The 25144-nt window shown below is 42.2% G+C and overlaps 3 protein-coding genes across 5 annotated transcripts in view; 2 read left to right on the top strand and 1 right to left on the bottom strand.

Moving 5' to 3' along the window:
- Positions 1-133: 133 nt before the first annotated feature.
- LOC135071635 (matrix metalloproteinase-25-like) lies at positions 134-4901 on the top strand. The gene is made up of 9 exons (XM_063965398.1): positions 134-290; positions 681-839; positions 936-1042; positions 1352-1513; positions 2289-2560; positions 2885-3075; positions 3258-3399; positions 3623-3883; positions 4191-4901. Exons 1-9 carry the CDS (start codon positions 180-182, stop codon positions 4340-4342), a joined length of 1557 nt encoding a protein of 518 aa, XP_063821468.1. The 5' UTR covers positions 134-179; the 3' UTR covers positions 4343-4901.
- On the bottom strand, positions 4884-23284 carry LOC135071633 (thioredoxin reductase 1, mitochondrial-like). 3 transcript variants are annotated; one of them, XM_063965396.1, is made up of 9 exons: positions 23059-23284; positions 22326-22388; positions 21694-21914; positions 14028-14388; positions 13229-13457; positions 11037-11124; positions 10416-10666; positions 7782-7973; positions 4884-6074 (listed from the first exon to the last, which is right to left on the bottom strand). In XM_063965396.1, exons 1-9 carry the CDS (start codon positions 23069-23071, stop codon positions 5945-5947), a joined length of 1548 nt encoding a protein of 515 aa, XP_063821466.1. In that variant the 5' UTR covers positions 23072-23284; the 3' UTR covers positions 4884-5944. The 3 variants fall into 3 exon arrangements, with proteins under 3 accessions (XP_063821466.1, XP_063821467.1, XP_063821465.1); XM_063965397.1 differs by lacking the exon at positions 22326-22388 and having other exon boundaries at positions 23059-23283; XM_063965395.1 differs by lacking the exons at positions 22326-22388; positions 23059-23284 and adding an exon at positions 22711-22814.
- Positions 22923-25144, top strand: part of LOC135071636 (C-signal) — an 18391-nt gene continuing 16169 nt past the window's right edge. The window contains exons 1-2 of the mRNA XM_063965399.1: positions 22923-23039; positions 23507-23558. Of these exons, the coding sequence (XP_063821469.1) occupies positions 22923-23039; positions 23507-23558 (169 nt within the window). The remainder of the gene's footprint in view (positions 23040-23506; positions 23559-25144) is intronic.

The following is a 25144-nucleotide window of genomic DNA, read 5'->3' on the forward strand; positions in this document are numbered from 1 at the left end:
ACACCATTTCATAACAATGTGTAAGCCGAGTTTAAATAATTTAGATATAGTTTTCATTCAAGCAAACAAAGGGCCGTGTCCATACAAGTCTGTTTTATCTCGAGCCAAAGGTCATACATAAACTAAGTGCATAGCTGGGCATATCGTCTGTCTGGCTTCTTTGTTAGCCGGCCGCGGTCATGGGTGCTTGTAGGCTCTGCTTCATAGGCTTGGCCAGTCTCTTCGCGGTTTTCAGTTATGTTTCGAGCCGAACAATATTCCTGGAGCTGAACTACCCGACGAAAGAAGAGGTCAGTCTTTATCGCTTAGCTACGATGAGCTAACAGGCGTAAGTTCTTGACCTGTTTTGTTTGTAGTATTTTTGTTTATTTTTAGGGATCCGTATTCAGTTATTTTCTCAATAATTATGATCTTGTCTCTAACATACTATCAGCCAAAATTCATGTGGGTTTTAGACAATTTACATGCATTGTAGAAATTAACAATCGCGATAATGATAAACAGTTTATTTGCGCATGAGCACTGATTATGAAAATACATTTTTAAACTAATGTTAAAACCATTAGATATTCGAGTGTCTTCTCGTTCCTAATTAAACCCAAGATTCCGATTATGAAAACTTGCAATTAAATTCAAGTTCCGAAATCTTAATGTTAAAGGCATACATACCTATTTTGCAGCAATCATTCCTTAAAAAGTATGGATACCTCCCAGAGCCTCAGGACAAAAAAGACTTGGACTTCGCATACTCGCTGCACTCCATCTCGGAGGCTGTGCGCAAGATGCAGGCGTTTGCTGGCCTGCCCCAGACTGGAGTACTCGACCCTGACACTAGGAAGGTAAGTGGACGTCTAACTTACATTATGTGTAAGTTTAAACTTTAAACCATCTGTAGTGTAGGTACTAGGGACTTACTTACGATATTTTGATTTCAGCTTTTCAAGAAAAAGCGCTGTGGAGTAAAGGATATCCAAAATAAGTCGACAAGAAACCGAAGATACATTTTGCAAGAGGGATGGGGCCGAAAAACCATCTCTTACAGGTAACCATTTGCTTGTGGCATAGTTCCTAATAGAAATCAGGCAAAGATAGGAGGTTCCCATCTTTGGAGATACTTCCCTTAGACTCTAAAGGGAAGTCTCTCCAAAGATGGAAACCTCCTATCTTACCCTCTAAGGCAAGATAGGAGGTTCCCATCTTTGGAGAGACTTCCCTTAGACCTTATGCTACAAAGTAATTTATTTAAATACTCAAATCTTTAATTTTTTTATATCCAACTGCACTTACGCTCCAGTCTTCCTGCAAGAACAACCCTTTTATGTCTTCCTGAAACTCAAAATAATATTTTCAGAGTCCTAAACGGCTCCAGCACTCTGCCGAAACATAGGGTGGAATCTCTGATGGAGACGGCGTTGGCGATCTGGGCACCACACGGCGGGCTGCACTTCACCCGCCTGGACAGCGGCAATGCTGACATACAGGTCTCCTTCGCCAGGGAAAACCATGGAGACGGGTTAGTACAGCACAATCAAACACACGAGTTAGAGTAGGCGCACAAAGTTGATTTTTCGTCGGCCTATAGTTTAGTCGGGCAGTTGATCAGTATGGGAGTGCGCACACTACGCCGATTCGATTTGGCCGATTCTTCATACAATTTAAAATCGGGCACAACTATCGGCCAACTAAAAATCAACGGTGTGCGCCTAATCTTACGGCTATATTTCACCTGGACACCATTGCGGCGCAACCAGTCGCCGCTACCAACAAAATGTATACAGCTCTATAGAGAGTTACTCACCTGGTGTCCGTTTGGTTGCGCAAAGCTGTATACGTTTTGTTGGTAGCGGCGACTGGTTGCGCCACGATGGTGTCCCGGTGAAATATAGCCCTATGTAAATGTCAGACGTCTGCTACAATGGAAACGCAAACTTGACGCTTTGTTTAACCGCCTAAGGGTTTCGCACTATTTCAATCCGAATTCCTCAAAATATTGATCTAGAAAACTACTACAAAATACAATTTACTTCCACCATAGAGAAAGGCAATATTATACCTAACCAACACAATAATTTGTAGAACCCGATCGAGCTAACTGTGCACTTCACTGAGATGAGACTCTTCTTCCCACTTACTCACACACCTTCCTGCGTTCGCCCCGTCCGTTACCATGCGTCGATGTTACGTCACGGCCATCCAGGTGCGCAATTAACTCGACCAGGGTTATACAAAATTAACCACTTCATATTCTATAACATCTTTAATATTCACATACACTCTCTGTAACGTAGGTTTCCTTTTGACGGGCCAGGTCACGTGGTGGCTCACGCGTTCCAGCCTCCACACGGCGCCATGCACTTCGACGATGACGAGCTCTGGGGCGAGAACCTGGACGATGACGAAGAAGACGTCACAGACTTCTTTGCGGTCGCGGTCCATGAGATCGGCCACGCGTTAGGACTGTCGCACTCGGACGTGAAAGCGTCCGTCATGTACCCATACTACCAGGTGCCGGTGGAGAAGCTGCACCTGGACGATATCTTGGGCATGCAGGAACTGTATCGTGAGTATATTTGTAATGTGGTCATTGGATATGATTTTTCATATTAAACGTGTGGCAGTCGGTTATGAGTACGGAGTACGGACAATACTGAAACCACGGTAATAATATTACCGTGCTGAAACGCAAGCGCGCCACCTAGCAGCAAATCCGTGCAACAACGTTTTGGTGAGTTTGCGTTTCAGTTTAGTGTCCGTACTCATGACCGACTGCGACAAATGCATTATGCTCTTTATTGCAGTTTGTACAGTTGATTGTGAAAGCCTTAACGCAAACTAGAGCTTTATAAATACGTTTCTACTTTATGCCTTAACTATCATTTTCCAGAAAAAGACGAGTTATCCGAAGAAGTCCCAGAAAGTACAGAGAGCCCCGTGGGTTACTCGTCGCTCGTGCCACGGTTCACTAAGGCGGATAGGCCTGAAAGTGAGGAAGAGAACGAGATTCCAGACCTGTGCTACACAAACTACAACACCATTCAAGCCATACAGGGGAAGATATTTGTATTCGAAGAGGAGGTTCGTTGAAATTTATGTGGTTTGATTTTGAGATCTACTGCACAAGCTTCGTCGCCGAATGAGGGTTTGCGCTTACCAGTTGGCGCCATTAGCGAGTAAGATCCTGTCACTCGCAGACATGGCACCAACTGGTTTAAACAGATAAAATAAAATATTAACCAACTCATTGTTTGTTTCCACAGTGGATGTGGGTGATTCGCGACAGAGTGATCGAGGACGGGTACCCGAGAAGATTCCATGAAGTGTTCGTTGGGCTGCCAAAACACGTAACTTCTATTAAAGCTATCTACGAAAGACAAAACGGAAACATTGTCGTGTTTTTTGGTGAGTAAAAAAAAATACTTTTCGTACCGACCTAAATAGCAGACTATTTGATTATCGACCTTTTAAATGTTTGCTGTTACTAGAACAAGAAACAAAGTAGCCTTCTTTCCCTTCATTCTGGGTCACCATTGTCTTAACATTTGTCCTGTGTTCACTTTTGATACATTATTGATCATGAAACTACCTGTTGTTTTTATTATTTCTTGTGTTTTATATTCTGCAGAAAGAAAATACTGGGAATTCAGCCGATCCTTCCGCCTCATAAAAGTGGGCCGACTGACAGACTACTCGATCCCACAATACGTACCGGAGCTCACCACTGTGTTCCTCTCCAACTACAACAACAAGACCTATCTGATCGAGTACGAGCGCTTCTGGAGATACGATGAAGCGACGCGCACGATGGACAAGGGATACCCGAAAGAGATGTCGGCGTGGAGGAAGGTGCCATATCCTGTGGATGCTGCTCTTATTTGGAAAGGAGGTAAGACACATCATTGCATTGCATTTGATTAAGATTAACATTCAACGTTTAAAATATGGCCACTTATCAGAATTATGTAAATTGGTCCTTTGAGCCGGATACCTGGAGTGCGTAACATACGTACGTAATTTAAAATGGCTCAGTGCTTTCTTTTATTTTTTTCTTGCTCCAGTTGGTTACTACTCAACATTTTGCCCCAACCAGTTTATCTTCCATCTTTCTAACGTGTTGTCTACAGTTATTGATTGTCTACGATAATTCACCAGTTTTTTGGTTAATGTACTAACAAGTCTTGTGACCTCCCCAGAAACGTTCTTCTTCCGCGGGCCTCGCTTCTGGCGCTTCGACAACGAGCTGGTAGAGGCACACCGCTACTACCCGATGCCGACGGCGCCGCTGTGGCTGCCGTGCGCGCCCGCTCCCGGCATCGAGCAGTATTTTAGCAACGAGGAGCCTTAACCACGCGCGGGAAATGAGAGCTGTCGTATTTGCGCTCACTAGATAGATACAATTATAGATAAAACTGCCAAATAAGTTAGAAACGGTATTAGGTTGCTACTTGTACGCTTGCTGCCGCTGGGGCCCTCATCCAGCAGTACTTCGCCAACGAGGAGCCCTAACTACGCACGTAGTGAAATGAGGGCTACTACATTTAATTTTGCGCTCACTAGATAGATACATACACTTTGCATACAACTGCCAAATAAAAGTTAGAAACGACATTTAGTTAGTTACACTGCTCAGTAGTTGGCACGCGCTTGGGCTTAAACGTTAGCCCTTCTTGTAGTTAATTTTGAACTCTGCCAACGAGCCAATTTTTTTAGCCAATGCTTGAATCAGATACCAATACGTATTCACCATAATATAGTTTATCAAGTAACGCTCCGCAGGGCAAAGCAGTAGATTGATCGCGTCGAGGACCTCGAGAAAACGGGACAAATGTAGCTAGTTTCAAAAGATGCTGTACCTATCTTAATTCTTTCTAAATAAAACAAACGTGTCAAATTCATTAAAAATATATCACTTTATTTAAATTCAAAACATAAATAACCGTAAGTGGAGTGGAATCCTATCCAGATGAAGTGCTCTCGGAATGTCTATCAAAGTTAAATATCTCCAAGATCATAGTTTATTGTAACAATAAATAATACTGTACTCAAATATAGAGTATAACAATAAGTTTGTTCATAATTAGTAATCAATTTTTGAGACAACGATTCATAATCTATTTTTGCTTTAGAGATTGAATTTTGTACTATAAAAATTACCGATAAAACAAGGCAAGAAACAATTTGAGTCGAGAAAGCACCAAAGTTGGTCAACTATACAATACAATAATATCTCGCCAGTCGAAACTAGTCTCTCGTGTCTGTACAATAGGGTTCACTTTAATAGTATACATCAAAGTATCGCCGGTGCAAACTGGTGCGTACCGGTTTGTGTTTAAGTAACAGTATTTGTTAGTTTAACAAGCTACTTGTGAGTTCTGTACACGCTTGCATTTCCAATATAAAGCATTAAACAATATCACATCTACGTTAATAATTCGGAGCCGACCTAATGACAGAACAGATCAAACGGGTCATTGACCCGAACTGCAAACGCAGATCAAATTTAAAGAGTTATTGACCCGAACTGCGAGGGCAGATCAGTGGGCTTACCACGAGTTTACATTAGTTGTGCTCGCTAGATACTGCGTAATAAATGCCATGAAATGTATGACAGATTGTACAGCGCCCCTAGCGGTTAATTTAAATAATTATCATCTTCATGTTTTTTGACGCACTCACTAGCGATGACGTAATATCATAGCAGACTTCTAAACTCGGAAAGGGATCAACTGTATCGCCCTTCGCGCGCTTTCAACCGCGAAGCGTTTAAGTTACGGTGCGGAAAAGTGTGCGTTGCAGTATGGAGTTTCGACGTTTCGAGATACGGTTACGATTCCTTTCCGGTCGATAAATGTGCTACGTCTTTTAATATAAACTTATGGTAAAGTTACTGACGTAAAGGTCGTTGAACCGGAGTGCAAGCATGCAAGTGTGGTGCGTGAGTGTGTGTTTAACTGCAGCACGAGGCAGGGTTGGGGTCGCGGCCCGAGCGCTTGGTGATGTTGAGACGCGTGAACTCCTCAGCCACAGTCGGGTGGATGCCTACAGTGTTCATCAGCAATTCCATCGTCAGACCGCATCTGGAAATTTCCATGGTGGGTTTAGTTTTAAGAGCATACAAAAGTTTAAAAATATTAACGTCTAGCTACTATAGTCTGGTCCGTGAGCACGTAGAATTTTGTCCAATGACCCCTAGCTACCCATCCTTATCGCTCGCGCGTAATTATATTGCTGTCGCGACTGTGCGACTGGCACCCGCAGTGAGTGTGCGAGCGCGATAGCAACATAATTGAGAATGTTACTAGGTATGCAAAATCACTTGAAACCTATGTTACAGTTAAGCTTTTACATTTACAAATACATTAGTTTTTATTTCATTCAAAAATATCCAGTAGTTATGATTTTATAGGCATTCAAAGTTCGCTTAAATATTGAGTCCCGCCGACGGTCACGTGACCCCGTGCGACGTACATTCACAGCGTCCGCTCACTAGAAAACGGATATAAACATACTTAAATATTTTTTTTTTTGTAAATACAAACTTATTATACATATTAACACCCAGACCCATCACAGAAATTAAAATTGAACCAAACCCAAACTTGATGCGATTGAGTCGTTTTATTGCGAATTACCTTCCAGCTCCATCATTAGACCCCGATTACTATATAGAATTAAAATACTCATCAATACAAAACGAACGAGCCCAAACTCGATGCATTTAAGTCGTTTTATTATAGAGTTCCTATGGCCACCTTCCAGCTCCATCATCAGATCAGCTCCATGTCATCATAATATTGCATGGTCATCCAAATCACATGTGTTTGCGAAATTTCAGCTTAATCGGTTGCCTGGAAGTGGGTCTTAATTCAGTTTGCAAGATTCCACCCATACAAATATGAGCCAGTCGTTGTAATATGACGTCACGCGCATAAAATGGCGGGCCGGCCGCCGCCCGCACTTTTAAAATTCAATATCTTGGAAACTAATTAACGTATCGAAATAATTCTTTCACGTGTATTTTTTATTTTTAACAGAGAATACAGAAAGCTAAAAAACAAAATTAGTGAAAATTCTTCATTACGCGCGAGCGATAAGGATGGGTAGCTAGGGGTCATTGGACAAAATTCTACGTGCTCACGGACCGGGCTTTACTAACTACGAGTGCTAACTACGTTGGTTTTAGAATTTGGAAAAAAAAGAAACCAAAATACTTGTCTCTTGATCAGCACTTGTCTGTAGTTCAGTGAGGCGATCTACTGTTTAAAATTGCCTCAAAATTATAGCATAAATAACAGCCAAAAACTTAGTAAAAGGTGTGCCAAAAACTGTGTAACAGAGCGAAAGATTGTGATGGTGCAGCGGTATCACGATAAAAGCATATCCTAATTGTAGTTCGTAAATGAGAATAAAAAACGTTGTTAAAGGCGTAGCTAGAATAACATGTGTAATAAAATATATATAAAAAAAACAAATGAGCAGTGGCGTAACTATTACAGAATGGCATGGCTGGCAATGAGAAGGGCCCCCGAGCCTAGGGGACCCCGAGCCCAAGAACAAAAAATTTTTTTTACAAAATTTGTTTTAATGATCTCAATAAATTTTTACCACGGGCCTAGGATGGTATAGTTACGCCATTGCAAATGAGCAAATATGTAGTTATTCAAATGAAATAAATCAAAGATGAAAGCCGAACGCAACGCAAAAAACGCAAACCATTTTTTTTTAAACTGCAATAAAAACTCTAATTATGTAGAATTTAAATCTAGAGCTCATAAGTGACTCACTTCATAGCGGCCGCGAAGCCCTGGATGACTTCTCCAGCGACCGGGCCCACGAAGTGCAGCCCTAGCACCCGCTGCGGCGCCTCGCGCAGCGCCACGGCCTTGATGTAGCAGTTCTTGATGTTGCGCTGCGGGATGAAGAACTCCGTCGGCTTGTAGAACGCGTGGTACACCTCCACGTTGTCCTGCCCGAACCTGGAATGAAATTGCCGAATTAAATAATGTCAAAGTCAAAATTTCTTTATTATATTATAGTGCTTACAAATCGTCAAATATTTTGCTCTTAAGGAGCCTCTACATGTCTCATAATCTTTTTACCCTACCAGCGCTTCGAGACCAACATTTGGCAAGTGCTGAAAAGAAGCGCCGCAAGCCACCACTGTCTGCCGGTTAATGTTGTACAGTCAGCGTTAAATAGTTTCTTTACACCTAAAGTAACCAAAAAATTCGCAACACGTCTTTGTTGCAATTCGAATAAGGTTGTGTTGTCAACTTTTTCAGTCACGATGCTGACTGTGCTGTTTATTTGACGCTGACTGTACACAAAGAGGTCCGTTAAAAATATACAGCGACATCTAGTTTCAAACTAATTAAAACTTGCACTAAGGACACAGACCAGATAGCCGAAGTAAATTACTTGGTGAAAGTTTGGTATTTTGGGAAATTGGAGTCTCTACCATAAATGCACGAGAGAAGGTGGTTACATAAAAATACTTATTGGATTATAGTGGAATGCATTTCTGCAAAATCATAAAATAGCACACTTTTTTCTTGCCAACCATTTAACATTTTTATCTCGAATTATCACAACAAAATTAACATAAATGACAGCATAAAATAGTGCTGTTTTTTGAAATAACTCGATTCAACTCATAAATAGACAGCCTGATAGATTGGATTTCATCATTTGACGTCATCCCGATCAATTCCAGGGATACATTTGAGATTATAATGATGTTTTCGTCTCGTACCCCACTCTGTCATGACTTGCAAATTAGCGGCAAGCTACGAATATATTTTCAGACGTGCGTCACTACTCCGCAATATTTATCAGCTGAAATCGGCTTCGTGGCCTACATTACTGCGGGTTACAACATAATATTGAGTGAGGTCCTGTTGTTATGAGTATCATGATAGTGATTACAAATACTTACATTTTTCTACGTAAGCAAATAGCGGCAGGTTGAGTAATAAACTCATTATTTCTTGCCAAGCTTCACGGCTTCGACGTACCTGAACATCATTCGTAACTTCGACAGTTGGGCGCTTTTAATGTTAGGCAGATTAGTTCAGAAGGAAGAAAGAAAGGAAGGAACTTCCACGCTGCGCCTAAAGCGCAGCAGGTTCTAAAAACCTGCTATCCTTCGCTTGTATGGAGCGGCGTAAAGTGCACATACCTCTCGGTGGCGGCCTCCTCGCTGAGTCCCACGCAGCCATACTCCAGGGGCGTGAAGACTGTAGTGGCCACATTATCATAGTCCATTTGCTGCGTCGCTCCAGTGAAGATACGGCGCGCTAGCAAGCGGCCGGCGTGGATGGCCACGGGCGTGAGCTCATACTAAGGCTACATGTATACACGCGTATGTGGAGCAACGTAACGTGTACATACCTCTCGGTGGCGGTCTCCTCGCTGAGCCCCACGCAGCCATACTCCAACGGCGTGAAGACTGTAGTGGCTACATTATCATAGTCCATTTGCTGCGTCGCTCCGGTGAAGATACGGCGCGCTAGCAAGCGGCCGGCGTGGATGGCCACGGGCGAGAGCTCATACTAAGGCTACATTGTATAGACGCGTATGTGGAGCGGCGTAAAGTGTTCATACCTCTCGGTGGCGGTCTCCTCGCTGAGCCCCACGCAGCCATACTCCAGCGGCGTGAAGACTGTGGTAGCTACATTATCATAGTCCATCTGTTGCGTCGCTCCGGTAAAGATACGGCGCGCTAGCAAGCGGCCATCTTGGATTGCCACGGGCGTGAGCTCAGACTAAAGCTACATGTATACACGCGTATGTGGAGCGGCGTAAAGTGTACATACCTCTCGGTGGCGGTCTCCTCGCTGAGCCCCACGCAGCCATACTCCAGGGGCGTGAAGACGGTAGTGGCCACGTTATCGTAGTCCATCTGCTGCGTCGCTCCGGTGAAGATACGGCGCGCTAGCAAGCGGCCGGCGTGGATGGCCACGGGCGTGAGCTCAGACTAAGGCCCTTTTCACGTGTCCCGGTTGCCGGCTAACCGGCGCCGGGTACCCGGTGGTGAAGTGTATGGGCATGCCGGATTAATTACGCCGGAACATGTGAAAGCTACGTACCATGCCCATACACTTCACTACCGGATACCCGGCGCCGGTTAGCCGGCAACCGGGACGTGTGAAAAGGGCCTAAGGCTACTGTATGCACGCGTATGTGGAGCGGCGTGAAGTGGACATACCTCTCGGTGGCGGTCTCCTCGCTGAGCCCCACGCAGCCATACTCCAGGGGCGTGAAGACAGTAGTGGCCACATTATCGTAGTCCATCTGCTGGGACGATCCGGTGAAGATACGGCGCGCTAGCAAGCGGCCGGCTTGAATTGCCACGGGCGTGAGCTCAGACTAAGGCTACTGTATACACGCGTATGTAGACCGGCGTAAAGTGGACAAACCTCTCGGTGGCGGCCTCCTCGCTGAGCCCCACGCAGCCATACTCCAGGGGCGTGAAGACGGTAGTGGCCACATTATCATAGTCCATTTGCTGCGTCGCTCCAGTAAAGATGCGGCGCGCTAACAAGCGGCCGGCGTGGATGGCCACGGGCGTGAGTTCAGGCCGCGCTTCCAACACATCACCAACTGCGAAGATGTGTGGAACGTTCGTTTGTTCCGTCGGCGCTACGATCTTGCCGTTCTCGGATAGCGACTGGAAGAAACAAAAGAAATCGGTTGTTGGAAGATGCTGGTTGCTGAGACTTTTTCCGTCTTCGAATTCACGCCTGTCGAGGTTTATGATACTGAAATCGTCATTTCTTTCTTAGATAATACCAAGTCTGTACATGTTCCACGTCATCTAAATATGGGATACGCATCAATAATTATCATTTGAACTTTGAATATAACAAGTAACTTTAACTCGTATTATTATTATTTAAAGAACTAGTCCTGATTAAATATTTTGATTTGATATGGAACAGACTGATCAGTTTAAAGTGATTCTGTCCACTTTATCAATTGCGATAAAATTAACGTTATTTTAGTGATACCGATATCAGTCAAAAGTAATTACAACTCACATTAACGCCAGCAGCTTCCAAGTTCAGCGCTTTGGTGAGCATGTACCGGCCGGTGGCAATCAGCACTGTGTCGAACACGTCTTCGAATCTGAAATTAAATTTTATAATAATTAACTTTTTAAAAAAATAAAACCGATTTCAAATGCGTGAACACAAAAAAAAAACTAAAAATTAAAAATATTGCGTATAAAAAAGTTCAACCCCAATTTTCCACCCTTGGGGGTGAAATATTTTCTTCAAATTCGCATGAAACCACCCTTTTGATAATACCTATTCAACAAAAAAATAATCGTTCAAATTGATTTATAATCGGCGGAGATATTGCGTATAAAAAAGTTCATCCCCAATTTTCCACCCTTGGGGGTTGTTTTTTCTATTATTAAATTTAAATGGGACCACCTATACGCCGAAAAAAGATTTGTTCAAATCGGTTTTTAATTGGCGGAGTTATCGCGTAACAAACATAGAAAAAAAAAAAAAACATACGGGTCGAATTGATAACCTCCTCCTTTTTTGAAGTCGGTTGAAAATAAAATATTATTTCACAGAATTGTCTATTGAAATTCAATTAAACTCTACAATGATAAGATCTACGAGGAAGAAGGCAACAAGGAAGGCAAAAACAACAATGGAATAGTTTAAACCGCAAAACCCCAACTGTGACAAAATGAAGCACGACAATGGAACACCTACACATTGATATTGCACCAAATATGCACGCGAGTCAATAGTAGTTTAACCTTTCCCTATGACAAACTTGATATCACAGGCTGGGTTTTATTTGGCGGTTAAGCTGTAGATCCTGGCTACAAAGAAGTTACAACGGTAGAAACGAGAAGTAAGAACAGTAGAGGTGGAATCGTCTGAGCTTACTGCTCGTTGGTTTCGGTATTGAGCCAGCGCGCATCGGTTATGGAAACTCACACCGATGATCGAGCTCTTGCATCTCTTTGGCGACCATGCGTGCCATCTTGTGGTCGAAACTACCAGCAGCAGTGGTGTAACAACGTAACAGGGAAACCGGGTACCGATTCGAAGATGATAGTTGATGTCAGGAGTCAGATCCCTCTGAATTTGCCACGGGCCTCGAATAGCATAGTCACGCCACTGACCAGCAGTGTTACCGGGTAATGACTTACTGTTCGTTGGTCTCGGTGTTGAGCCAGCGCGCCTTGAGCTGGCCGCTCTCGAGTTTCTCCACGGACTGCGGCACGCATCGGTGCTGGAACTTGACGCCGCGCCCCTCCATCTCATAGGCGACTAAGCGCGCCACCTACTGGTCGAACCCATCAGCAGCAGCGTCACTGGGTAACTTACTGTTCATTGGTCTCGGTGTTGAGCCAGCGCGCTTTGAGCTGGCCGCTCTCGAGTTTCTCCACGGACTGCGGCACGCATCGGTGCTGGAACTTGACGCCGCGCTCCCCCATCTCATTGGCGACTAAGCGCGCCACCTACTGGTCGAACCCATCAGCAGCGTCGCCGGGTAACTTACTGTTCGTTGGTCTCGTTGTTGAGCCAGCGCGCCTTGAGCTGGCCGCTCTCGAGTTTCTCCACGGACTGCGGCACGCATCGGTGCTGGAACTTGACGCCGCGCTCCTCCATCTCGTTGGTGACCATGCACGCCATCTACTGGTCGAACCCATCAGCAGCGTCGCCGGGTAACTTACTGTTCGTTGGTCTCGTTGTTGAGCCAGCGCGCCTTGAGCTGGCCGCTCTCGAGTTTCTCCACGGACTGCGGCACGCATCGGTGCTGGAACTTGACGCCGCGCTCCTCCATCTCGTTGGTGACCATGCACGCCATCTACTGGTCGAACCCATCAGCAGCGTCGCCGGGTAACTTACTGTTCGTTGGTCTCGTTGTTGAGCCAGCGCGCCTTGAGCTGGCCGCTCTCGAGTTTCTCCACGGACTGCGGCACGCATCGGTGCTGGAACTTGACGCCGCGCTCCTCCATCTCGTTGGTGACCATGCACGCCATCTACTGGTCGAACCCATCAGCAGCGTCGCCGGGTAACTTACTGTTCGTTGGTCTCGTTGTTGAGCCAGCGCGCCTTGAGCTGGCCGCTCTCGAGTTTCTCCACGGACTGCGGCACGCATCGGTGCTGGAACTTGACGCCGCGCTCCTCCATCTCATTGGCGACTAAGCGCGCCACCTACTGGTCGAACCCATCAGCAGCGTCACCGGGTAACTTACTGTTCGTTGGTCTCAGTGTTGAGCCAGCGCGCCTTGAGTTGGCCGCTCTCAAGTTTCTCCACGGACTGCGGCACGCATCGGTGCTGGAACTTGACGCCGCGCTCCTCCATCTCGTTGGTGACCATGCGTGCCATCTGTTGGTCGAACCCGCGTAGTGGCACCGAGCGGACCAGCACCGTCGCCGGGTAGCCTAGAGAGTTTAGGAAGCCGGCGCATTCTAGTCCGATATCTGGAGAGACTCGCTAAGGACATTATTGAACGCTAAGATCAGCCGAAGGTTTTTATATTTGAATTGAAATCATTCAAACGCACAATGATATCACAAAATCCAATTGAAGCTGGAGTACTACTAAACAAATAGGTTATCGTTTAATGAACCATAAATGTTTACTATGTCATTGTATGTTTTATACGTATTATACGATAATAACATAAGTATTAATTAGCACATATTGCTCTCGACTATCGTACAAATATAGTAATGAAAAATAGATTATTGCTCGTTGTTGCGTAACAATAACACTCGAGCTAAAATTAGCGTGAAGTATTGGAGTCCGTCTCTAATGAGGTGTACAAAAACACAAAATTATGTCATTACTGACTTTACTGATAAGTAAACTATTCGTGGTTCTATTTCTGTTTTTTTTTTTTATCTTTCCGTATACCGCAAGAATTATTTTCATAGCGGACTAGTGTGGCTTCTCGACTGATGGTGAATTCGTTATTATTTTTTGCTTCTAACAGTCTATCGCTCCCATAAAATAGATAGCAATACAGTAATGTATTGAAAAAAGGATACATCCAGCGCCTACAACGAGCGTCTTCCCCGGCGGATGGCTGAGACTGAAGATGTCGTCGCTGCTGATACAGTATTCCGTCGCCCCCGGGATATCAGGGTAGTGGGGCCGGCCGCCCACCGCTATGACGATATTCCTGGCCGTCAGTTCCTTCTTGGAGCCATTCTTCAGAGTAGCTATGATCGTGTGCGGGTCCTTGAACTCTCCCAGGCCATTGATGTACTCGATCTTCTTATCCCTAAGGTCGACCCTGGTCACCCAGTTGACGGATTTGATGTGGTTCTGGACGGACTCTGTGAGCGCCGACCAGTCTATTTTGACAGCGTTCAGCTGCGGCACTTGCCAGCCGTATGCCACCGCTTCCTGGAAACGGTTTGCGCGGATGCTTGTAAATTGCATACGTAGAATGCACATAACAGAAATAAAACTCGTTTTGATAAAATGGTTTCATTATTGAGTAAATATTATATTGGCTTCTTCCCTGGCTTGGATTATTCTTGATAATGAGCTGAGCATCTTTTTGACGATCAAAGGGATATTAAAGAACTCTTCAAATTATTATGTAGCTTATTTCTTTGAATGCTGTATTTTCCTGTAAAGGCATATCTTTTAGATTCTAGCTTTCTAATAATGTAACGATGCATGTGAAATGATATGTTGTTGGTAAATCTTTAACAATAAATAAATGCGCATTTCGGAACTGTCGTTAAAACTCCCTCCCTATACGGAAAATAGAATAATAAATAATATCTATTTGTAGCCTAGTAGTCAAGTAACATCTCATTAGTGGAAGGAAAACGGAAATCAATACCGTAACATTTTCATTAGCAAAGATACTATTACGAGTATAACAGCTATTAATAAGCGACTAACGCAGTTCACTCTCATTTAATATGCCTGTGACATTTTAGATTACATCTAAATAAGATTTAATTACACACAGATATTACTACTAGTACTGACGATAACAACATAATAAGTCACAATGAGTAAACTGCAGTTTAATAAACAGTTCTCGGTCAGTAACATTTTGTACTCTTTATTATTAAATGGGTTACATAAATGTGTTAATTTATTGAACAATCCCATATCTGACACACTTAAAGCAATTTAAAAAGTAGGTATATTTATGTAATTTGCCGAAATTATGTTAGTCGCAGTTTAGGTGCGTACCTACCTAAATATAACAACTCCGTCACATAGGTACCTACTAATAGGGCAGTTCAGCTATTAGCTTACGATGACAAGCAATTTTAATTTACACATAGCTATTAGTCATTCGATAAGTTATGGATGGGTAACGACAATGGGAAATACTGTCCAGTATGTTATGATAACGTTTATCTTTTAATATGACATGATTGTGTTTTGCACTTACATGCCATGCTACCTACATGGTAGAATGAGAATAATTCTTCTACTTCTGGTTCTAAATATTCTAGAGCTCACGCCGCTAAGCCGCACTCTATCTACGAGTACACTTTTGACGTCAAGTCTTTATATTCATTAGAAAATTACGTTAGATCTGGTGAAGGTGCCTGCATGCGGGCGGCGCAGGACCAGTAGTTGTGGAAATCCTTGGGGGAGGCCTTTGTCCAGCAGTGGACGTCATTTGGCTGAAACGAACAAACATGTTAGATACGTTTTGTTCTGTTCCTAAATGCTAAACTCTTGGAATAAGAAAGAAAGAACGATTATACTACAAGAAGCTAAGTTTGATTGATACATAATTTAATGCTAATTTATCTCTACTTACACTGTTTATCAATAGTTTAATAAACACCAGACAACTGGCATGAAATTGAAATTAGGGGGTTATTGATGTTTGTCTTATCTACATGATTCCTATCTTTTCAATCGGTCGTAGTTATTACTTCAGTATTATGCACTGCCAAGGTTTTGCTCGATTAGTTTGATAAATCATTCAGGTAACCACTTTACGTATAGTACAAAGGTCGTAAGATACATCTACACTAATATTATAAAGAGGAAAACTTGTTTTTTGTTGAGTTTGTTTGTTTGTTTGTAATGAATAGGCTCTAAAACTACTGGACCGTTTTTAAAAATTCTTTCACCATTCGAAATCACGAGTTCATCCACGAGTAAACTAGGCTAAATTTTATTTTGGAAAAAATTGGGTTCTGTAAAATATGTAGATAATGTAGTCCACGCGCGCGAAGCCGCGGGCGAAAAGCTAGTTAAATATAATTATAAAGCTTAAATAAGTATTATTTACGATTACTTAATTTAAAGTAAAGAATCACGAGTGTGGGATGTATGACCATGTAGGCACACAGACAATACACCACAACTCATAAAGATTTATATACAGAGTAGTAGCAGTACGAACTTCATCTGTCTCAGTTAGCACTCTAATGCTGTGGTGCATTAATCCTTTTTCATTTAATACAAGATATGGAAATACCGTTACTAAACGTAATTAATAACAATTTAATTCAGTGCCAGCAATATGGTACACAAAAAATTATTGCATGAGACCCTTTCGTTGCGTGAAATGCGCACAAGCACATAAAACCTCAGACTGTCCAAAGCGCGATAGAAATACACCAGCCCAATGTGCTCTGTGCCAAGGCTCACACCCGGCAAACTATAAAGGATGTGAGGTGTACAAAGAAATACTTGCCAAAAAAAATCAACAAATATGGCCATCGAAGAGTTGATAGACGTACTACTGCAAAGGATAACACGATTCGAGACACAATCTCTCGAAGTAATATTGCCCATCAACATTCCTCCACTGGTAAAGGAAACGAACCACTCACATACGCCAAAGTCACTAGAAACGAGCCAGACAAAGTAACCACAGAAAATTCTATACTTAACATTAACCAAAATCAATCAGTGTTGGAAACTCTCCTCACCAAACAAAACGAGAAATTCGACTTAATCTTACAACAAATGAGTGCTCTTATGAGCCTCATGACTACGCTCATAACCAAACTACAGGGTTAGCAGGCCTTGGGCTAAGACTGGCGACTTGGAACATAAATGGACTCTCACCCAATAAAGATGAGCTCGAGGTGCTAATGGCTGAGCACAAACTAGACATTGTCCTAATATCAGAGGCACATTGCACGGACAATACCAGTGTCAAAATCAAGGGGTTTCAGACATACATTACAAACCACCCAGACGGCACAGGCCATGCAGGATCAGCTATAATTATTAGAGACAAAATAAAGCACTACCTAATGCCTGAATATAAAACCGAGCAAATACAGGCCACTACAGTTGCGATACAAGACAGATGTGGATACTTCAATGTCTCATCTGTATATTGTCCACCAAAACATCGAATAGACTCAGATCTGTTCTCTCACTTCTTCTCAAGTCTAGGCAATCGTTTGATAGCAGGAGGCGATTGGAACTCCAAACACATCCATTGGGGCTCAAGACTCATAACAACGAGGGGAAGACAGCTAAAGCTGAGCATCGATAAAAATCACTTAAGTATAGTGGCCCCATCGGAACCTACCAACTGGCCAGCTGATCACAATCGAATCCCGGACATACTCGACTTCTTTCTTACAAAAGGACTCTCCAAACAGTACATGAAGATCGAGTCATGTGCTGATGGGTCATCTGATCACAACCCAGTCTTACTTACTATCAGCTCAACTATAATTGAAGTCGAGAGACCCCCATTGTTATACAACCGGCACTCTGATTGGAGCTCCTTCAGGGATTACATTGAGGAAAACCTAAACCTAAACATCAGACTCAAAGAAGCGGAAGAGATTGAAACAGCAGTAGTGCAATTTACCAATCTCATACAAGTTGCCGCGTGGAGATGCACACCCACTGCTGAACATAGAAACCCGCCCACAAACGTACCACTGGAAATAAAGACCATGATCCAGGAGAAACGCAGACTACGCAGAGTTTGGCAGCAGAGCCGTCATCCGCAAGACAAAGCCGTCCTTAAAAAAGCAATAGCAGAATTGAAGGAAACTATAAAGAATGTTAATGACTTAACAATGCAAGCGAAATTGGAGTCTTTATCAGCTACTAAAGCCACCAATTACTCGCTCTGGAAAATTACCCGCTCTTGTGACAGACCTAACGTACCAAAGACCCCAATAAAAAGGGAAAACGACTGGGCCAGAACAAACCAAGACAAAGCAGACTTGTTTGCGGACCATCTAAAAAGTGTCTTCAAACCAAACGCAACACTAGACGACTCACCGGAACAATTCGCTGACCACATCCTGGAGCAAGACTTCCAAATGGACCTTCCCCCTAGACCTGTTTCCCCCGCGGAAGTCATAAAAACCATTAAACGCCTGGATAGTAAAAAAGCACCTGGCTACGATCTTATAACTAAAGAGGTATTGCTGGAACTGCCGAGAAAGGCTATTGTCTTCATCACCATCATCTTCAACGCTATGCTACGAATAGGGTACTTTCCGGGTGCGTGGAAAGTCTCGGAAATCATCATGATATACAAGCCTGGCAAAGTGATAACCGAAAAAACATCATATCGACCAATCAGTCTTTTGCCTACTCTGTCGAAGGTAATGGAGAAGATAATACTGCGCAGAATTATGCCAAGCCTCTTGGAGCGCAAAGTGATACCAGATCACCAATTCGGCTTCAGAGAACGCCATGGCACAGTAGAACAAGCCCACAGAGTATGTGACGCCATAAGAAAGTCCCTAGAACAAAAAGAATACTGCTCTTCAGCGTTCTTGGATATCCAGCAGGCATTCGACAAGGTCTGGCATAAAGGTCTACTATGTAAGATCAAGCAGAATATTTCTCACTCATACTTTCCCATATTCAAATCTTACCTCGAAGATCGCATATTTTATGTGAAAGAGGGTGACGCCACCTCTGAGTTCCAGGAGATTGACGCCGGGGTGCCACAAGGTTCTGTTCTCGGCCCCATGCTCTACACGCTGTTCACAGCGGACTTACCGCTGACGCCGGGGATAACTACAGCTACTTTTGCAGACGACACCGCTATATTAGCAAGTAATAAAGATCCAGAACTGGCATCAGAGAACTTACAGAAAAGCCTCAACAATGTAAACGAATGGCTTCAAAAATGGAAAATCAAGGCTAGTGCTGCTAAGTCAGTGCAGGTGACATTCGCCCTAAAAAGAGGAGACTGTCCACCTGTAAAGTTGGGCCAATGTACTCTACCCCACAGTGACCATGTTAGATATCTTGGCTTACACATTGATCGTAGACTAACCTGGAGGCAACACATCAAATGTAAGAAGCAGGAGCTTCAGCTGAAGTACAACAGCCTATTCTGGATGCTAGGAAGGAACTCGCGACTCTCCTTGGACAACAAACTCCTAATATACAAAGTTATCCTTAAGCCCATATGGACTTATGGTTTGCAACTATGGGGCAGCGCAAGCGATTCCAACATAAGTATACTCCAGCGCCAACAAAACAAGATCTTGAGAACAATTGCACAAGTACCATGGTACATTACCAACAACGAAGTCCACGAGCACCTTGAAATGAAAACAATAAAGGAGGAAATTCGGAGTCTGGCAACTAAGTACAAAGAGCGGTTAATCCATCATCCTAACGAACTTGCTCGCCAACTTACCATGGACCGGTATGTGAGACGACTGAAACGTCATCATATCCTGGAGCTAGAGGATCGCCAGTAGATCTGGGCAGCAGATGAGTTGATGCTTCCAATGAGAAGCCACTCCGCATGACAGCATCAAAGAACAGATTTGCTCATAGTCTTGAGACTGATTGCAAATGATCACAGCAAAAAAAAAAAAAAAAAAAAAATTTAATTCATATTAATCTGTAGGTATATTAAACATTCTAACAGGATGTTAGTAACATGACCAAATTATTCCATAACATTATTTTTCAAATATCCGGTAAAAAAGAATCAGCGGGTTACAATTTCCGTATTTTCAGAGAAAGACGAATGAATCTGAGAATACGGTAACAGAAAGCGTAACGAAGAGGCCCTGGGAATACGAATCACAGGTGGATTGGTAACTATAAGTGAAAATGAAAAATCTAGCCTGAATATAAGCTTCAGTTTGGTCATTTCTGAAAGAGCGCAAAGTGACCCCACCTATATCCTTGGACATTTTACACTGCGCTTCTAGTCCCAAACTAAGCAAAGCTTGTACTATGGGTACCCCACCTATATCACCTCATCACAGATATATATAAAACCGTACCTATAACTAAAAACAAGCAATTAAGTATAATTTATCGATCCTCAACAGTCGTCACCGTTGCTGCTCGCCCGAACGACCTTGTTTGAGCAAATTTGAGGTCGTAACGTAAGTAAGTCGTAGTATCGCTACCTGTGCTGTGACTCTACTTTTGCAAAACGATTTAAAAATTGTTAAATAAATAAAACATTACATTCTATCTCTTAGTCTATCTTTCACTTCTTCTGATGTTAAACTTGCTTCAAGCAGTAGAATCTTAATAATATTCGCGAAAAATCCGTATCCGAATACCATTTCATACGATTTATTATGCGAATTTGAAATTAAATGGTTCAAAACTACATTCTCTGGGATGCTGGCAAATAGAGAAGTGGTTAAAGGCAAATAGTATTATGTGAAATCAATCTCAAGTCGCGCTCATTAGCTATCGCACAATTTGGGGATTAACAATTTTTTGTCGATCTTAGGCTAAGAACTCACGGCGCGATTTTCACACGCGCCCGCGGCGGTTGTGGTATTGCGGTTTTATTTCAAAACTCACGCGATTTTAAATCGCGCTGCGCTAAGTCACTGGTACAAAATGGTTTTCGCGCGGGCTATAACAACCGCGCCCGCTGCGGGCGAAAACCCTGTCGTGAGTTGTGCATTAGTTTTTACATAAGTATCTGCATTCTACAGAAGCTGCGGGCCCGCAACCACCTCGGGTGCGGTTGAAAGTCGCGCCATGAGTTCTTAGCCTAAGCATAAATTAAATCTCCAGTCTAATAAAACAAAAGCAAAACAGCTCATTCAAAGTTATATTGATGATATTATAAAAAATATGAAGGCAAAAATACTTATTCATAGTTAAAAAAAAGTGAAATTACTGTATTAATTATATTTTAAATTACAAATGCATAATGAAAGTACATACTCTAAAGATCAGACTACTTTTACTGAGCAAATGAAAACATAGTCGCCAAACAAACAATAGCAGATAACTGTTTCATTTCTCACTGTACAAGTCTAGAGGTCGAATGAATGAGGTTCTTTTATAGAATGGATGGAATGTCACTAAAAATACTCTCATTGGTATAATCTACTTATATGTTACAAAATTAAATTGAATATTACAACAGATCTAAAAATACCGACAGCACTGCTTTCTTTGTATAAAACTTCTACATAAAAATTAAAAAAAAAAAAAGAAATCACTAGCCCAGTTCAAGAATAATCCAAGTTCGCAGGTCAGGATATAGGGAGAGGGTCCAGTTTGAGGATTTCTATCACTTACCAACGCCTACAAACAAGACACAATAATAAAGTCAAGAATCAAAATTCTCAGAAACAATAAAAACTTTTCACATATTCAAATTTTAAGTACACATTTAATAAATAATTGCACAAGAATTAAATCATGTAAATTATTGCACAAAAATCATCCTATCTAACAAAATTATAATTATCTAACATAAACTGAATACAAAAGAAAAAAAATACTCACATGTATGCTTTCTCCCAGCAACGCTGCTTGGTGCATCAACTTCTTGGGTATACATCCGACGTTCACACATGTCCCACCGAGGCCCCACTTGGTGCCTTGCGGCGAGGGCGTGACGTAGTCTAACACCGCGACTTTGGCGCCCTGGTTTACGGCCTCCTTCGCGCACGCCAGCCCCCCCGACCCACCACCAATGACCGCCAAGTCATAATCAAAGTTTCCATCTAGAAGACACCACACCATTATGATACCAACTGTCTTTTACTTGTGTATTGTGTATATTCAGCGGGTGTTAATGCTTCAGCAGATGATGCCATAAGTGTAAATGAAATTTTAACAACTTAAAAGCATTAATTTTTAGTCCAGGACAAGATTATGAATTTTGAGATTCTTGTTAGAATTTTGGTCAATATGAATATAAGTTACACTTTATTTCTAGCCGTTCATTTTTAAAAATTATGTATTAAAATTATTTACTAGGATTTAAAATTATAAGTTAATTACAATTATGGCAAAATCAATGCAAAATGTAAGTGTGTTGCAGTATTTGTAATGGTTTTTGCAATAGTGGTGCATATTGGACGGAACAAACGATTAGCACACAGCCCCTGTGAGTTGATGACAACATACTGTACCTCTGTCAATACAGTCACTGGGGGCAACTAACTTGGCTCTGCGGCTACAACACAGCCAGCCGCCTGGAGTCATCAAACAAAATATTCTAGTATGCTGGTATTACTACTAAATTTATATACAAGTACTGATTAACCAGGGTAATGTGTATTATGTAGGTATAAAGAAAAAAGTTGATGTAACCTAACAAATACATATGTATAGGTTCAAGGTACATTTGTAAACTGTATCAGACACCATTCCAAGGTCCAAGCATTCAGGATTAGGATGTGATGAGATGAACATCAAAAAAGATCGTATCAAAAGTGGGTTAGCAGGTAGATAGGAGTGAGGTTAGGCGGTAAATGAAATATCAAGGTTGGCCTTGATTGCAAAAGCAAAACTTACTGCTCCCAAGACTCCGTCTTGCCAATATCGTAACATTTTCCAACAATTTGTAGGGCTTTATCAAATTATTGACCCTCACAACATTACCGAGTATTGTCATTTTGACGTGAATGACAGAAAATAATCAGACACGCACGCAGGCAATAAAAACGGGTAGTAAAGATAACTTTAATCCAGATGTCAAGAAATTGAAAACTACTTGTGCAATCACCATGAAATCTGTGCTAATTACGGGCGCTAACCGAGGCCTGGGACTTGGAATGGTCAGATATCTTGTGAAACAGAACAAGGCCGACAAAATATTCGCGACATGCCGAAAGCCGTCCGAGGTATGCATATCTCACTTACCTATAGGTGCCATGGTTCCTGGTTTTAAAGTAATTTATGTATTATACACTATATCACAATAATTTGTTACCACACAGAACTTAGTATTTCGCGTCTTTATTCAACACTAGCACGTTAACGAGTGCTTCAGCTTTTTGTAGGAAAGAGGAAAGGAATTCATCGAGTGTGTGGGAAAGAGATCGGTAGACGATTGCTTTGACAGCTAGCCGACCGACACAGACTGACATGACGTCACGGCGGAAACCTTGAAACTCATGGCATGACGTTTCAATTTTTAATTCATCATGACTTCATCGTATTACGACTAGATGTTTCTATCAGAGTTCTTATAATTATACCTTATCAATTTATGTAAATTAGCATTATTAATTTATGAAACAAATAATTAATTAATAATAAAAAGTTACTCAACTGTCTGTCTCATTTAACTGTTTCCTTTTTTTTACAGGAACTTGAAAAGTTAGCTCAAGAAGCAAAACATCTTGAAATATTACAGCTAGGTATTTACTTTACTATTTTTTGTAATCATTATTTCTTATACGTAACATACATATCGCACGTTCATAATCAAACCGTCACTATACGAAATTGGGAGAAATTGAGTTAACAACGCCATCTATCAGAGCTCCGCGAAAAGTGCATGCTGTAAAAATCCCACGCTTAAAACTCAAATAGTTCGGCAGATATCACTAGTGTCGTTATGGAGTTTAATGGGGAAACCGGCATATGTTGTGAGTAACAGTGACACGTTTTTAGTAGTGACGGGAACTGGACGGGACGCCGTGATAGTTATGTGGACTCTGTGTTGAAAAACGTCATTTTTAGCATAAATACGCTTTTACTCCAAATCATTAAGATAAGTCCAGTAGCGGCGTAAGGGGGGGGCGGTGGGGGCGGTCCGCCCCGGGTGCCAAGCATCAGGGGGTGTACGCGCCAGCATTAAAACCTCATACATTTCAAACTCATGTCACACTATTCTATCACTCATTCTGACAGTCCTTTTTCCTATCCTCTCCCTCCCACCTTCAGTCTCGCTCTCGCATCGCAACGCGCCGCTTCGCCTACCTATCTAGGCGTTAATTACTAAATAAGTATCCAAAATAAACCAATTCAAATAAACCCAAATCGCGCGCTAAACTCATCTCAATAAAAAGTCAAGTGTTTGTGAAAGTGAAAGAAGAACCAAGCTTGGACCGTCCTGTGGAGTCTGCTCAATCGAAGGTATCCCATCCCATTCCTATCCCAATCTCCTACAACTCCTTTCTGGTCCTACCGAGCCGCATGGTTCATTTCCTATCCTTTACACTTACAGAAAATCACAACTACACATTTTCACGCATCCGTCATTTTGACAACCCTCTAGAAAATTCTAGAAAATTCGCTCGTTTGACACATTCTTTCTGGAAAGTTCGATTCGTTTGACATTTGACACATTCTAGAAATTACTATTCGCTCAAACGTCAACTCGTTGTTTGTAAACACGTATATTTTTTAAATTCAATCTTTTAAAATTTTATTTCAATTCAATTTCAAATTCGCTTACATACGCTACGCATTTTATTTTCCTACTGGATTATAAATAAATACGCACAACTCAACTCATTTTTAACGCTAGCTCTCGTGCGTGTGTTTGCTCACCTACAATACAATGGAGGGAGTAAAACGCAAAATTAATTTGCTTGAAGCTAAAAAAGAAGCGCTTTTTCAGAGGGTTCAGGAACTATACGACCTCAGCCTAAAGGTCTCCGACCCTCAGATTGAACAAATTTTCATGTCTCGCATGCATTCGATTGAAAAAACAAGATCGGATTTTCTTGATACTATTGACGAACTTAATTTGTGTTATATGAAAAATGATGAGGAACTCAAACCTACATTTGCCGCACTCAACTTGTTTGACGATTTGTACTGTAACATCCTTTCGGTGCAAAGCTCCATCGCACAACTAAAGGCCAACACAGAGCGTCGCAAACAGGATTTCGTAAAAAAATTACCGCCTTTAGAACTAGTCTCTTTCGACGGAGCCCCTTCCAAGTGGCCCGTTTTCTACCAAAATTTTAAAACGCTTATTCATGAGAACACTGGT

This window comes from Ostrinia nubilalis, chromosome 5, assembly GCF_963855985.1.
Source record: "Ostrinia nubilalis chromosome 5, ilOstNubi1.1, whole genome shotgun sequence".
Lineage (NCBI taxonomy): Eukaryota > Metazoa > Arthropoda > Insecta > Lepidoptera > Crambidae > Ostrinia > Ostrinia nubilalis.

Coding starts and splice junctions, on each gene's coding strand:
- LOC135071635 (XM_063965398.1), top strand. CDS start 180: ATGGGTGCTTGTAGGCTCTGCTTCATAGGCTTGGCCAGTCTCTTCGCG. Junction 1,043..1,351: donor CGAAAAACCATCTCTTACAG/GTAACCATTTGC, acceptor TAATATTTTCAG/AGTCCTAAACGGCTCCAGCA. Junction 3,076..3,257: donor TATTTGTATTCGAAGAGGAG/GTTCGTTGAAAT, acceptor TTGTTTCCACAG/TGGATGTGGGTGATTCGCGA.
- LOC135071633 (XM_063965395.1), bottom strand. CDS start 22,810: ATGACAATACTCGGTAATGTTGTGAGGGTCAATAATTTGATAAAGCCC. Junction 21,915..22,710: donor AAGACGGAGTCTTGGGAGCA/GTAAGTTTTGCT, acceptor GGTGTCTTCTAG/ATGGAAACTTTGATTATGAC. Junction 14,389..21,693: donor TGCTGGGAGAAAGCATACAT/GTGAGTATTTTT, acceptor AACCGTTTCCAG/GAAGCGGTGGCATACGGCTG.